Source organism: Rhinatrema bivittatum, chromosome 1 (assembly GCF_901001135.1).
Source record: "Rhinatrema bivittatum chromosome 1, aRhiBiv1.1, whole genome shotgun sequence".
NCBI classification, from domain to species: Eukaryota; Metazoa; Chordata; class Amphibia; order Gymnophiona; family Rhinatrematidae; genus Rhinatrema; species Rhinatrema bivittatum.
In genome coordinates this window covers 684,847,421-684,863,067 of record NC_042615.1, presented here as the reverse complement: position 1 = coordinate 684,863,067, position 15,647 = coordinate 684,847,421, and the positions used below count along the sequence as shown (strand labels likewise).

At 45.3% G+C, this 15,647-nt stretch overlaps 1 protein-coding gene across 1 annotated transcript in view; it reads right to left on the bottom strand.

Annotated features, from left to right (window-relative positions):
* Positions 1 to 15,647, bottom strand: part of TNPO1 (transportin 1) — a 685,264-nt gene that overhangs the window by 36,507 nt on the left and 633,110 nt on the right. The window contains 1 exon segment of the mRNA XM_029574697.1: positions 396 to 538. Coding sequence (XP_029430557.1) covers positions 431 to 538 — 108 coding nt within the window. The 3' untranslated portion in view covers positions 396 to 430.

Genomic DNA, 15,647 nt, shown 5'->3' with positions numbered 1-15,647 from the left:
AAAAAAAAAAAAAATTCTCTCCAGGATTAATAAGATTAATTAAAATTATGCTTTTCAGAATGGGAGATGGTAATACTACATGAAATAACTAAAACCTTCATGCAGTGATATGATTAATGCAAATATTTTCAACATTCTGGAAACTCTACTTAAAACTGAGCAGGAAAACTAGAGGTCAGAGAAATGTCAAAATAAAAAAAAAATGTTTTTGACTAGAAAAGGTATGTAAAATAGAAGGCACTTTTTTTATGAGCTTGCCCTTTTAAGGCATCAGTACCAGCAAAATCTTTTTAAAATAATGGTGAGTGTTTTTATATGTTTTTTCATTTTTATGCTTTCCAATATATGTTATTTCACATTTTTTTTACTCTTAAATTCCCTTTTTTCCTACTTACCCCTAATGATGGAATTGCAGCTAGAGCATACAATGTTAAACTCCATAATAAGTTGCAAGCCGTTCTTTCAGTGGCAGAGGAAACTGGTCAGAGAAACGGCTCCAATTCTCATCCCCTACTTGGTTCTTAAATCCATGAAGAATCTAAATGCAAGCAAGAATATTTTAGAAGCAGATAAATTCAGATCACACAAATCTATCCTTTTCCTGCTCCATCTGAATGTAAGATTAAAACAAAAATATATACGAAAAAGGTTTCAAAACCTACTGCATTATGAACATAGGAATCTTGTGTTTCATTCTGGTGGACTAACTGTATAAGATAAGTAAACAGACATTCTAAACTTTTGCTGTCAAACTCTAGACTGGAAGGCAGAGACTGAATTTCACTGGTTAGTTCTTGGATCCACTGTATTGTAAGTTTCAGAAGGAAAGGTAAGTCTGTTTACACTTAAAACAGCGTTTTCCGTAGGTAGCAAAAGTAATCAGCCATAATGTGTGGGTTGACGATATCCAACAGAGCAGACAGACCCATCTCTGAGAGATCATTAAAAACTTTACTGAGCATGTGCAAGAGCTCCTGTGTGCAGTTGTCAAGTGAGCCCCCCTCTTCTTCCAGAGCTTAAGCTTTAGTGAGGGAGTTTACTTTCCAGGGATGCAGCCTGGTATTAAGCAGAGGGTTGCCTTGCAGAGCAACTACTGAACAGACCACCCCCCATTAGGTGGTGAATAGGATGCACAGAACTGGTTGTCCAAAGTTGCTCTCTCTTTAGGATAAGTTGTTCAGACAATAGTTGACAAAGATGTGAACTGATGACCAAGTAGCAACTTTGCAAATGTATTGCATGGAAGTGTCCTGAGATGAGTCACTGAAGTTGCCATGGCTCTCACTTGATGAGCCTTGAACGACTGCTCTTCCTAATCAATTAGGATCAAATGACATGTACAGCTGAGAAGCTTGATGTCCAAGGAGTGAAGAGACCATTCTCATTTGTGCACGTGGTCTTGAAAACAAAGCTGGCAGCACAATAGTTTGGTTTAAGTGGAGTGGATACCATTTTCAGAAGGAATTTAAATTGAGTAACTAACTGCGCATATGATGAATATGAAACCAGAACATATAATTCACTCATTCTTTGTGTCAGTCGTGAAACTTTCTAATTGAGAAACTTCAAGTCAACTGACTCAAAAGTTTCGAAGCAAGGTTTCATGAGTTGACCTAAGACTACATTGAGGCCTCAAGGCACTGGATGTTTACCAATTGGAGGGTTAGAATGCCACAGACCTTTCATGACCTTAGATACTAAATGGATGGAGAGAAATTGGAACCATTTCTATCTACCGGTGATATGATGCAATGGTGTTGAGATGAACTTTGACTGAAGTATTGAAGCAAAAGGGATCCTGATTGCTAGACTCGCACCACATCAATCTTTCACTGAAAACTATAGGATCTTCTAGTTGAAGGCTTTCTGGTTCAGATTAGCACATCCTCCACCTCCTTAGGAAGGAGGAGACTACTGTGACTCAACATCCACACCATGAGGGCCAGCGATTTGGACAGTAGCACCTGCTGCCTTCTTGTGCGATGAGTGTAAGAAACATCCCCAAGGGAATCAGAGACTGAGTGAACAGATGAAGGAGATATGGATACCATAACTGTGATCAGGCCTACCCTCACCTTGTCCTGGATGACTTTCTGGACAGTTCTGCAATGAGAGGTGTACTGGAGGATACATGAGTAGACTGATGTTTCAGTCTAGCACAAAAGCATTGGCAGCAAACCTGTAGTTGCTCAGATGCATGAAGCAGAACCCTGACCTTCCTGTTGATCTCCGAAGAGAACATGTTGATCACTGAGCTCCCTAATGACTGGTAAGTCATTTGTGACCTCCTAATCCAAGGACCACATGCAGTTGCAAAACTCAGATGGTTTGCTAACACATTCTGGACTCCTGGTAAGTAGGTTGCATGGAGATACACATTTTCTTTTCAATTTAACTTTTATTGAACCAACAGTACACAATTGCAAACTCATTAGTACTGCATACAAATCAACTGAAGACCCAGAATAGCTGTGTGTGTGGTTCTCAATTCTAATTCAGCCCCCCACCCCCATGTCAACAGCAATGCCTGGGGCTTAAAAACTGTCTATAATCTAAATATGAAAAACTAGCTAGTGGTTTTACAACATTCCATTAATTGTTCCCATATAGATTCAAAGGAAGTTAATGAAACTTTACAAAAAGCCTTCAGCTTATCCATAACACACTAATTCCAAAAGGTGCTTTATGAGAAATGACAAAGATAAGGCAGATTCTCTCCTCCAATAAGCTGCAATTTCAAACCTAGAGCAAAAACTTCACAAACCATTTTATCTTTTTCATTGGTCAATCCAGAAATAGTGAGAAGAAAAATCTTGGCACCTCTAGGTACCCATATATTTATCAGTTCTACCACTAAATCTAATACCATACCTCAAAAAAACAGACCATCACACCCCCTCACTAAATGGGGAAAAACATGCCCCGTTTCCCATACTGGTGCCAGCAGACATCAGTAATTGTAGGAAACATATTGGAGAAATTACTTACCTGATAATTTCGTTTTCCTTAGTGTAGACAGATGGACTCAGGACCAATGGGTAGAGTGTACTCATGCTAGCAGTTGGAGACGGATCAGATCTCAATCTGACATCAGCCCCTAATACATATACCCCCGCAGGAAGTGCAGCTCCTCAGTATTCTTCCTTGCAAAGCATTATGGATATATGTGTGACTGACCGATTGATTAACAACGTGGTTAACTCTGATAACTTTGTAGGAACGTTAAGATTTGATTAAATTTGATTAACTTGAACTGGTTGAATGACTATAGCTGGAGACCGCCCGTGTCCTCAACCGGAAAGCGTCGACACCCGACAGGGTGGATGCCCTATGTAAAGGAACATGGCTTACCCTTGATTCGATGAAACCATGTATAACGGCAGCCGAGGGTGGGCTGCCGAGTCCATCTGTCTACACTAAGGAAAATGAAATTATCAGGTAAGTAATTTCTCCATTTCCTAGCGTGTAGCAGATGGACTCAGGACCAATGGGATTTATAAAAGCTACTCCCAAACTGGGTGGGAGGCTGCCCGTGGTCCTCTTAGGATTGCTCTTGCAAATGCTGTGTCCTCCCGAGCCTGAACATCCAGGCGGTAGAATCTGGAGAAGGATGAATGGAGGACCATGTTACCGTCCTGCAGATCTGGGCAGGTGACAGCATTCTAGTTTCTGCCCAGGAAACCGCCTGAGCTCTGGTAGAGTGGGCCTTGACCTGTAGAGGTGGTGGTTTTCCCGCTTCTACATAGGCCGCCTTGATGACTTCTTTGATCCAGCGGGCAATGGTTGCCCGCGAGGTCGCTTCCCCTTGCCTCTTCCCGCTGTGAAGGATGAACAGGTGGGCCGTCTTTCGTACTGGTTCCGACATTTCCAGGTATCTGGATAGGAGTCTGCCGATTTCGAGATGGCGTAGAATCCGTGCTTCTTCCGACTTCTTCAAGCCTTCCAGCGCAGGTAAAGAGATGGTTTGGTTAAGGTGGAAGTGTGAGACCACTTTGGGGAGGAAGGAGGGAACCGTGCGTAGTTGAATGGTCCCCGGGGTGATTCTGAGAAATGGCTCACGGCAGGATAGTGCTTGTAGCTCTGAGATGCGGCGGGCCGAACACACGGCCAGCAAGAACACCGTCTTTAGGGTTAGTAGACGGAGAGTCAGGCCTCGGAGGGGTCTGAAGGCAGATCCTGCTAGGAACTCCAATACGAGGTTGAGATTCCACAGGGGCACTGGCCACTTTAGTGGTGGGTGAATGTGTTTGACCTCTATCAGGAATCGTGATATATCTGGGTGCGAGGCTATGCTGTCGTCCTCGCTCCTGGAGCCGTAGCATGACAATGCTGCCACCTGTACCTTGATGGAGTTGAGGGACAGGCCCTTCTGTAGTCCATTCTGTAAGAATTCCAAAATCATGGGGACTTTAGCAGAGTGTGGTTTGATGTTGTGATCTTCGCACCAGGACTCAAATACTCTCCAGATCTTTATGTATGTTAGAGATGTGAAGAACTTGCGTGCTTGGAGGAGAGTATCTATTACTGCCCCCGAGTATCCCCTCTTTCTCAGCCAGGCCCTCTCAATGGCCAGACCGTAAGAGAGAATTGAGCTGGATCCTCGTGGAGGATGGGACCTTGCTGTAGTAGGTCCCTGTGTGGCGGCAGGGGTAGTGGCTTCCCTGCCAGTAGTCTTCTCATGTCTGCGTACCAGGGTCTTCTTGGCCAGTCCGGGGCCACCAGAAGAACTAGCCCTCTGAGTTGCTGAATCTTGTGAATGATTGCGCCAAGCAAGGGCCACGGTGGAAAGGCGTATAGTAGGGTCCCCGGTGGCCAGGTCTGTACCAGGGCGTCGATCCCTTGGGACTGCAGATCTCGCCTGCGACTGAAGTATCTGGGTACTTGAGCGTTGGATCTGCTTGCTAGAAGATCCATGTCTGGAGTCCCCCACCGATCCACTATCATCTTGAAGGCTGTAGTTGACAGCTTCCATTCTCCTGGGTTTAGACTTTCCCTGCTGAGGAAGTCTGGCATGGTATTGTCCTTCCCGGCGATGTGGACGGCGGAGATGTCCTGGAGATTTGCTTCCGCCCAAGCCATCAGGGGGGATATTTCTAAGGATACCTGTTGGCTTCTGGTTCCGCCCTGCCGGTTGATGTAGGCCACCGTCGTGGCGTTGTCTGACATCACTCTGACTGCTTTGTTTCGAAGTCTGTGGGCGAATCACAGGCAGGCTAACCTGACTGCCCGTGCCTCTAGGAGGTTGATGTTCCACCCCGCCTCGTCTTCGTTCCACCGCCCTTGGGCAGTTAGCTCTTCGCTGTGTGCTCCCCACCCATGTAGACTGGCATCTGTGGTGAGCAGGGTCCAGGTTGGAGCGGATAGTTTTGATCCCCGGCTCGTGTGGCTGGTCTGTAGCCACCACCGTATCTGGGTCCGGACTCTGGTTGGTAGAGGTAGATGTACGGTGTAGTTCTGGGATCGTGGACTCCACCATGATAGAAGTGAGCACTGCAGGGGCCTCATGTGGGCTCGCGCCCATGGTACCACTTCCAGTGTGGATGCCATTAGTCAGAGGACTTGTAGGTAATCCCATGCTGTGGGGCGGGAGGCGCTCAGCAAGGTCTGGAGTCTGTTCCACAGCTTTGATCTCGTGGGGGTCAGGCTGACCTTGTCCTCTTTGGTGTCGAACCGGATTCCTAGGTATTCCAGCGACTGCGATGGCTGTAGAGAACTCTTGTTTGTGTTGACTACCCATCCTAGGCTTTCCAGTAGAGTTATGACTCTGTTGGTTGCTCGGTGGCTTTCCTCCAGTGACTTTGCTCTGATCAGCCAATCGTCCAGGTAGGGATGAACAAGGATTCCTTCCTTCCTGAGTGTCGCCGCCACCACTACTATTACCTTGGTGAACGTCCGGGGTGCAGTGGCTAACCCGAAGGGTAGTGCCCGGAACTGGTAGTGATGATTCAGGACCTTGAAGCGTAGATAGCGCTGGTGTTCCTGATGGATTGGTATGTGCAAGTAGGCCTCCGACAGGTCCAGGGATGTGAGGAACTCTCCTGGCTGTATTGCATGTATGACTGATCGCAGAGTTTCCATGCAAAATCTTGGGATCCTTAGGTGTCGGTTGAGCGACTTGAGGTCCAGGATGGGCCTGAATGTACCCTCTTTCTTGGGTACGATGAAGTAAATGAAGTAATGCCCAGTATTTGTTTCCCGTGTAGGCACTGGGGTTATGGCCTCTAGGGCCAGGAGTCTGGTCAGAGTAGTTTCCACTGCCGCCCTCTTGTGGGGGTCGTGGCAGGGAGATTCCACGAACTTGTCCGGAGGGGTTCGAAGGAAGTCCAGGTAGTACCCCTCTCGGATGATGACTAGGACCCACTTGTCCGACGTTATCTCAACCCATCTATGGTAGAATAGGGTTAACCTGCCCCCTATGGCTTCTTCCCTTGGATGGGTCGGCCGAATCTCATTGTGGGGTGCAACTGGGGCCTGGACCTGAGCCGTTTCCCCTCTTGGTATGCTTGTTCCGAAAGGACTGGTTCCTGCCCGTGGGGCGGGGCACTTGATAGTTGCTCTTGTAAGGGTTGAAGCGCTGTGAGCTTCTACCTCTGGCGGGCCTGGGGAAGGAACACTGGTTTCTCTTTGTCTTATCTTCCGGCAGGCGTGGTAATGGGGAGTCGCCCCATTTGTTGGCCAGTTTCTCTAGTTCGCAGCCGAACAGGAGGGATCCTTTGAAGGGCAGTCTCGCGAGGCGTGTTTTGGAGGCTGCGTCCGCCGACCAATTTCGAAGCCAGAGTTGTCTCCTAGCTGCCACTGAGGATGACATTCCTCTGGCTGCTGTGCATACTAGATCAGAAGCGCGTCGGTGAGAAATGATAGTGCCGATTCCATGTCTTCTCCCGGGGTGTTGTTCCTGGCTTGAGACAAACAGGCACGTGTCACCACGGTGCATCAGGCCGCAATCTGCAGGGACATGGCTGCCACCTCAAATGATTGTTTTAGTATATGGCTTCCAGGCGCCGGTCGTGTGCATCCTTGAGCGCCGTTCCTCCCTCCACTGGGATGGTGGTGCGCTTAGCGACCGCGCAGATTATGGCGTCCACTCTGGGGCACGCCAGAAGCTCCTTGGTTGCTGGGTCCAGGGGGTACATGGCCGACAGGGCTCGACTCCCTTTGAATGAGGACTCCGGAGCATTCCATTCCAGGTCAATTAGCTGTTGTGCCGCCTGTAGGAGAGGAAAATGGCGAAACCCTCCAGGGTCGAAGGCCCTCCAGCAGGGGGTTCATTTTGGGTTCCACCGAGGTGCTTTGGTCCAGAATAGCGAGCTCAAATAGGCATAGAGATACTAGGTCCGGGAGCTCGTCCTTTGTGAAGAAGCATCTCATGGTTCGATGTGGCTCTGTCCCCGAGGGAAGCTCCCCTTTCTCAAGGGGTTTGATTTCTTCTTCTGAGAAATCCGTGTCCCCGTAGGAGGGGCTTCTAAGGTGGTGGGGGCTTGTGCCTGGGCCTCGAGGGTCCTAGGGCATGAGGGTCCTCCGGTGGCGCATATGGCGGGTCCGGCCGGGTTTCAGTCTGCATCTTGACAAAGGCGTGAATCCCCTTGAATAACTCCACCCACAAAATCGATGCTGGGTCTAAGTTGAGGGGTGCCGGATCCCTGGGGTTCCCCGTCTGAGGGGTAGATTCACTGGGGCCTGCTAGGTCCGGGGTGCCCCCTGAGGAGCTAGCACTGGGCCCTGGGTGGGACTGGCCCTGACCTGGATATTCCAGGGCCTCCTCACACTGTGCACAAAGGGCGTCAGCTTCCTTGCTCTGTGCGGTTCTGATATGGCATGCTGGGCAGAGGCCTTGAGCTTTTACGCCTGTTTCTGGAGGTGCCGTTTCTGTGGACGCGTAAGCTCTTGTGCGCTCCATTGCGTCTGAGAAATGCGCGCAGGGGTGCGTCTAGCTGCGGATGTGCGCCTTGTCCTGTGCGCTTAACTTATGCGCGTAAGACTTTATGTGCGCCTAAAGTTGTGCGCACAAGTGATTTCGAGCGTTTAACTAACTTGTCCGCTTGGGTCAGACGGCGAGCGGCACAGTGAACAGGGCCAAGATGGCGACGGCGAGCATGCGGGCAATATGGCAACCTCCTGGGAGGGTCTCCACGTGGGCAGACCCTAGAATGGCCGGGGCCTAGCCCTTCTAGGGCGGATCAACCCGGCGGCACAGGCTTCCGATCACCGACCTGTGCTCCTCCTCGATCTTCGGAGACCGGCTTAAAGTAGAAGATTTCCACCTTACCTTGACTTCGGCACTTCCTGGTTTCGTTCCGGGTGGTCTCAGGCTGCGGGGGGAGAGGGTAAGTACCTTCACCGCCGCACTCAAGGGGGTGCACCTGGGATCTGGGGCTAAGTCCTTGCCGCGAATCAGCCGCAGGACCGAGGCTGCCTAAGCCGCGCCCGAGGGATTCGGGGGCTAGGTCCCCTGCTGTGATTCGGCCACCAGACCGAGGCTCACCTCCAAGGGACCACGAAAATCACCTCGGGAAACTCAACTGGGGGAGGGACCCGAGGGTATCACCGCAGGAGTGCAGGGCTCGTCTTCAGGTAGGATTTTTCTTCTAATTTAGTCTTCAATTTTGGTCTAACGCTCTGAGAGCGTGCAGATAGCTCCTAACTGCTTTGGAGACGGAAAATACTGAGGAGATGCACTTCCTGCGGGGGTATATGTACTAGGGGCTGACGTCAGATTGAGATCTGATCCGTCTCCAACTGCTAGCACGAGTACACTATACCCATTGGTCCTGAGTCCATCTGCTACACGCTAGGAAATGTGTATTTTGATAGATGTTAAGTACCAATGGAATAAAATCTGCTTTCCACAATTGATTTGGATAGAGAACTGTTAGTGGCCCACCAAAAACATTTGTCCCATAGGTATTCTTCAATTTCACTCATTAAAACCTTCTCTCTTTCAGCTATATGCTTCACTTTACCAGTCAAAACAGGAGAAAGGATAAATCTTAAATATAAGTCCCTTCATTTATTACCATTTTGGAACATAATATTTCAAATAGTCAGGGATTGAGAAACCTCTCCCACAGTTTAACATAAGAACATAAGAAATTGCCATGCTGGGTCAGACCAAGGGTCCATCAAGCCCAGCATCCTGTTTCCAACAGAGGCCAAACCAGGCCACAAGAGCCTGGCAATTACCCAACCACTAAGAAGATCCCATGCTACTGATGCAATTAATAGCAATGGCTATTCCCTAAGTAAACTTGATTAATAGTCGTTAATGGACTTCTCCTCCAAGAACTTATCCAAACCTTTTTTGAACCCAGCTACATTAATGTGCACTAACCACATCCTCTGGCAACAAATTCCAGAGCTGTATTGTGCGTTGAGTATTTTCTTCAATTAATCTTAAATGTGCTACTTGCTAACTTCATGGAATGCCCCCTAGTCCTTCTATTCGAAAGTGTAAATAACAGAGTCACATCTACTCGTTCAAGACCTCTCATGATCTTAAAGACCTCTATTATATCCCCCTCAGCCATCTCTTCTCCAAGCTGAACAGCCCCAACCTCTTCAGCTTTTCCTCATATGGTAGCTGTTCCATCCCCTTTATCATTTTGGTTGCCCTTCTCTGTACCTTCTCCATCGCAATTATATCTTTTTTTGAGATGTGGCGACCAGAATTGTATACAGTATTCCAGGTGTGGTCTCACCATGGAGCGATATAGAGGCATTATGACATTTTCTGTTTTATTAACCATTCCCTTCCTAATAATTCCTATCATTCTGTTTGCTTTTTTGACTGCTGCAGCACACTGAGCCGACAATTTTAAAGTATTATCCACTATGATGCCTAGATCTTTTTCCTGGGTGGTAGCTCCTAATATGGAACCTAACATCGTGTAACTACAGCAAGGGTTATTTTTCTCTATATGCAACACCTTGCACTTGTCCACATTAAATTTCATCTGCCATATGGATGCCCAATCTTCCAGTCTTGCAAGGTCCCCCTGTAATGTGTCACAGTCCGCTTGTGATTTAACTACTCTGAATAATTTTGTATCATCCGCAAATTTGATAACCTCACTCGTCGTATTCCTTTCCAGATCATTTATATATATATTGAAAGCACCGGTCCAAGTACAGATCCCTGAGGCATTCCACTGTTTACCCTTTTCCACTGAGAAAATTGACCATTTAATCCTACTCTCTGCTTCCTGTCTTTTAACCAGTTTGTAATCCACAAAAGGACATCGCCTCCTATCCCTTGGCTTTTTAGTTTTCTTAGAAGCCTCTCATGAGGGACTCTGTCAAACGCTTTCTGAAAATCCAAATACACTACCATCTACCGGTTCACCTTTATCCACGTTTATTAACCCCTTCAAAAAAAGAAGCAGATTTGTTAGGCAGGACTTCCCTTGGGTAAATCCATGTTGACTGTGTTCCATTAAACCATGTCTTTCTATATGCTCTACGATTTTGATCTTGAGAATAGTTTCCACTATTTTTCCTGGCACTGAAGTCAGGCTCACTGGTCTATAGTTACCCAGATCGCCCCTGGAGCCTTTTTTAAATATTGGGGTGACATTGGCCACCCTCCAGTCTTCAGGTACAACGGATGATTTTAATTATAGGTTACAAATTTTAACTAATAGATCAGAAATTTCATTTTTGAGTTCCTTCAGTACCCTAGGATGCACACCATCCGGTCCAGGTGATTTGCTACTCTCCAGCTTGTCAATCTGGCCTACTACATCTTCCAGGGTCACAGTGCTTTCATTCAGTCTGACTCATCACCCCCTGAAAACCATCTCCGGAACTGGTATCTCCCCAACATCCTCATTAGTAAACACGGAAGCAAAGAATTCATTTAATCTTTCTGCAATGGCCTTATCTTCCCTAAGAGCCCCTTTAACCCCTCGGTCATCTAATGGTCCAACCGACTCCCTCACAGGTTTCTTGCTTCGGATATATTTTAAAAGGTTTTTATGAGTTTTTGCCTCTATGACCAACTTCATTTCAAATTCTCTCTTCGCCTGTTTTATCAATGTTTTACATTTAACTTGCCAATGCTTATGTTTTATCCTATTTTCTTCAGATGGATCCTTGTTCCAATTTTTGAAGGATTTTTTTTTTGCTAAAATAGCCTCTTTCACCTCACCTTTTAACCATGACGGTAATAGTTTTGCCTTCTTTCCACCTTTCTTAATGTGTGGAATACATATGGACTGTGCCTCTAGGATTGTATTTTTAAACAATGTCCAATCCTGTTGAGCACTTTTAACCTTTGCAGCTGCACCTTTCAGTTTTTTTCTAACTATTTTCCTCATTTTATCAAAGTTTCCCATTTGAAAGTTTAGTGTTGGAGCTGCAGATTTACTTATTGTCCCCCTTCCAGTTATTAGTTTAAATTTGATCATGTTATGATCACTGTTGAACAAAAACATGTTGGATCTGAATATACCCAAACCAATCTTTTACAGATAGCCCAAATTGTTCCACCAAATCCTCAAAACTAAGTATTTTATGCTTTTGATAAAGTTGTCCAAAGGGTTGCTCCCAATCTGTGTATCATATTTAAAACATATCAGAGAAAATTCTTTCACTCAATACACAATTAAGTTTTGTAATTTGTTGCCGGAGAATGTGGTTAGGGCAGTTAGTGTAGTTGGATTTAAGAAAAAGTTTGGATAAGTTCCTGGAAAAGTTCATAAACTGCTATTAATCAAGTTGACTTAGGGCATAGTCAAAGCTATTACTGGCAGCAGTAGCATGGGATCTATTTAATGTTTGGGTACTTGTAATCTGGATTGGCTACTGTTGGAAACAGGATTCTGGGCTTGGATGACCCTCTGTCTGACCCAGTATGGCAACTTATGTACTTACGAAGCCAAAAATCTGCTGTTATCACAATTTCAAAAAGCAGGAAGCATAATACACAAGATTTGAAAAAGATAAGAGTAGTTAAATCACAAGCAGATTGTGATAAATTGCAGGAAGACCTTGTGAGACTGGAAAATTGGGCATCCAAATGGCAGATGAAATTTAATGTGGATAAGTGCAAGGTGATGTATATAGGGAAAATTAACCCATGCTATGTTTACACAATATTGGGTTCCATATTAGGTGCTATAACCCAAGAAAGAGATCTAGGTGTCATAGTGGATAACACATTGAAATTGTCTGTACAGTGTGCTGCGGCAGTCAAAAAAGCAAACAGAATGTTGGGAATTATTAGAAAGGGAATGGTGAATAAAACGGAAAATGTCATAATGCCTCTGTATCGCTCCATGGTGAGACCACACCTTGATTACTGTGTACAATTCTGGTCGCCGCATCTCAAAAAAGATATAATTGCGATGGAGAAGGTACAGAGAAGGGCTACCAAAATGATCAGGGGAATGGAACAACTTCCCTATGAGGAAAGACTAAAGAGGTTGGGACTTTTCAGCTTGGAGAAGAGACGACTGAGGGGGGATATGATAGAGGTGTTTAAAATCATGAGAGGTCTAGAACGGGTAGATGTGAATCTGTTATTTACTCTTTCGGATAGTAGAAAGACTAGGGGGCAGTCCATGAAGTTGGCATGGGGCACATTTAAAACTAATCGGAGAAAGTTCTTTTTTACTCAATGCACAATTAAACTCTGGAATTTGTTGCCAGAGGATGTGATTAGTGCAGTTAGTATAGCTGTGTTTAAAAAAGGATTGGATAAGTTCTTGGAGGAGAAGTCCATTACCTGCTATTAAGTTCACTTAGAGAATAGCCACTGCCATTAGCATTGGTAACATGGAATAGACTTAGTTTTTGGGTACTTGCCAGGTTCTTATGGCCTGGATTGGCCACTGTTGGAAACAGGATGCTGGGCTTGATGGACCCTTGGTCTGACCCAGTATGGCATTTTCTTTTGTTCTTAATTAAATAGCTTGAAGAGAGGTTGGACTAAAAAAATCTTACTTTTTTATAAAATTTGGCAGAGAAGCTATGAAGCCCCAAGGATTTATTTATCTTGAGCAAAGAAATTGCCATTAGAATTTCTTGGCCGGAAATCTCTTCATCCAATTTGGCAGAGATCTTTAGAGATAACAATGGTAATTTGACTCAAACAGCATTCTATCCCCTCTGCTTGAATAGAGTTATCCACTCCTCATAAAACTTTATGAATCTGTCTCTCAAATAAAATAAATTCTCCCTTTTCATCTTTAACCTTAAGAATTTGGTACTAAATCTGTTGTCATTTAATTTCCAAGCTAATAATCTGCTAGGTTTATTCCCAAATTCAAAATATTACTCTTAAAAGGTCATGCTTATAATGAACTTCTTCCATTAACAGTTCATTATTTAAATGTTTTATATACCATCATTCCATGTGAGAATCACTAGCTCATAACGGTTTACTGGTAAAACATTAGTAAATAAAATGAGTGTTACAAGGTGGATAGACATTCATAAGAAACAGAAGTAATACAATGGTAGACTTCTAACAGAAACAGAGCTGGATTAAAGGGTTAGCATGGGGGGGAGGGGATATTGTTCAAGAATTAATGTTATCCGAGTCACGGGGAACTGGGTGTTTCAGTCAAGTAGAAGGCATTTTTGAATAGCCATGTTTTTAAGTCGCTTTTGAATTTATTTTTATCTGTTAGTGTTCGAAGTTCTTCTGGCATGGAATTCCAAGTTTTGGGCCGGCGATTGAGATCACTCTCTCTCTAGTTAGTGTTAGATGAAAGCCTCTTAAGTTCAGAATTTCTAGGAGGCCTTTGTTCTGTGATCTGAGAGTTCGTCGGGGGATGTGAGGTTTAAATGTTATTCCTAGCAGATCATTATTGTTAAGGTTAATGTGTATTATAGTTAGTACTTTATAGTATATTCTTGACACTACAGGAAGCCATTAAGTCAGCCTCTCAGCCCCTAGTTTCTTAAATGTTTTAGGATTCTCTGTTCTTTTATCTACTTGTTCTAGATTCCGAATAGTGTCTAACAGTTTAACCTTTGTCTTTTGTTTCTCTTTCTTTTTAGTGGCAGCCTATGAGATCAATTTGCCCTGAATGCAACCTACTGATATTTGTCCTCACACATGGGACACATCGGATGGAGCCCCAGTCTGGAACTGATCTCAAAGATTCTAGAACTTTCAAACATGCCCTACTGAGCACGTGCAGCTGTAGTCACCCTGCTCCCTAGGCAGTGTCTCTCAGTCCATGATATAGCTCATACAAGGAGAAACCAACTCCTGTTACAGGTAAGCAACTGCTTTTTCCGAGGACAAGCAGGATTGGTAGTCCTCACACATGGATGATTCCCAAGCTATAGGCTGTCTGAAGAGGACAAAGCAGGAAACCACACAGTGCTGAAAGCACCACCTCTCTCTTTTGTCTGTGAGGCAGTCAATCCACAAAGCAGGAAAAAAGAGTTGGGGTCTACAAAGAAATCCATAGAACAGACGGACACAAAACACTTAGAAGCGCCTAAGGCAGGGGAATGATGTGAGTGCCAGCAAGAAACATACTCCACATTATGGAAAAATTTACAAGTAGGATTTCAGATCAGTAAATCCTGACACCAACAGTAGGTTAGAATCTCCTGGATACAGGAAGACATCTAGAGATGTAAACAAGAGAAGGACTCTCTGACGAAGACTGCATGGTTTTCTTTGGTGTTACAAGACAACCAAAAACTGAACTGGGGCCCGAGATTTCCCCAGAAATAAACTGCGGTCCACTGGCATTTGAAGGACAGAATGCATCTGCAGAAGTGTGCCCCATGTTTGGCTGATAGGCACAATGGGCAGAAAAACCCAAACAACGCTTGAAAGAATCATCATCAACAACGGTAGGGTCTGTGACAGATCCTACGTGCCAAAATACAATACATATTGGACCACGCAGGACTGCATCAAAGAGTTTTAGGGGATGAAAGGCAATCCCTGAATGGATAGTTAGCCCAAACCCCTGAGCAGGGAGATAAGTTAGGCCTGAAGCTCATCCCCACTGCACCCTGTCAAGGGCAGGGCTATCCATCCTGTCTACAGGATAGTTCAGATGAGCAGGAAGGTAGTTTGGAGAACCTAACGAAGTGAGAAAAGCTAAAGGCAGTACTGGCCAGAACTTGGCGAAAATATAGGGAAAAAAGTGGTGTATCCTTCCCTGTAGGTAGACACTAAAACACAAATGCCCTAGCTTTTTTTCCCTTCCCCTTGACATTCCAACTGGAAGACGGAAGGAGCGAAGAACACAAGGAGGTAGACCACTGGACTGCAGGGGTAAGAACAAGTCACCAGATTGTACATCTCAACCCCAAGCAAATAACTCACTGCTGATTCCAGTAGGGAGTTACCCACCGAGAGAGCCCTCAGCCTGCTTGGAACACTTGAAACTGAGGGCAAATCTCCCAGAGAAGAAATCCAGAAACACTGCAAGAGAAAGGAAGTCGGGGTGCCATAAGTGCAAATTCTTGACAAACAAGATTCCTTTACCGGCCTGGAAACCCTAAGGGTACCAGGGCAGGGTCATTGTGATCTTGGAACAGACTGCTTACAAACCTGGCTTAGGTATTAATACCTCAGCCATGATTACATATACTTCCCCCTAAGAAGCGTGTGGTCCAGTAATTGAACAACGATTGCATGAATCAGGATTCCCCTGTCCGTAGACAGGATTATCCCT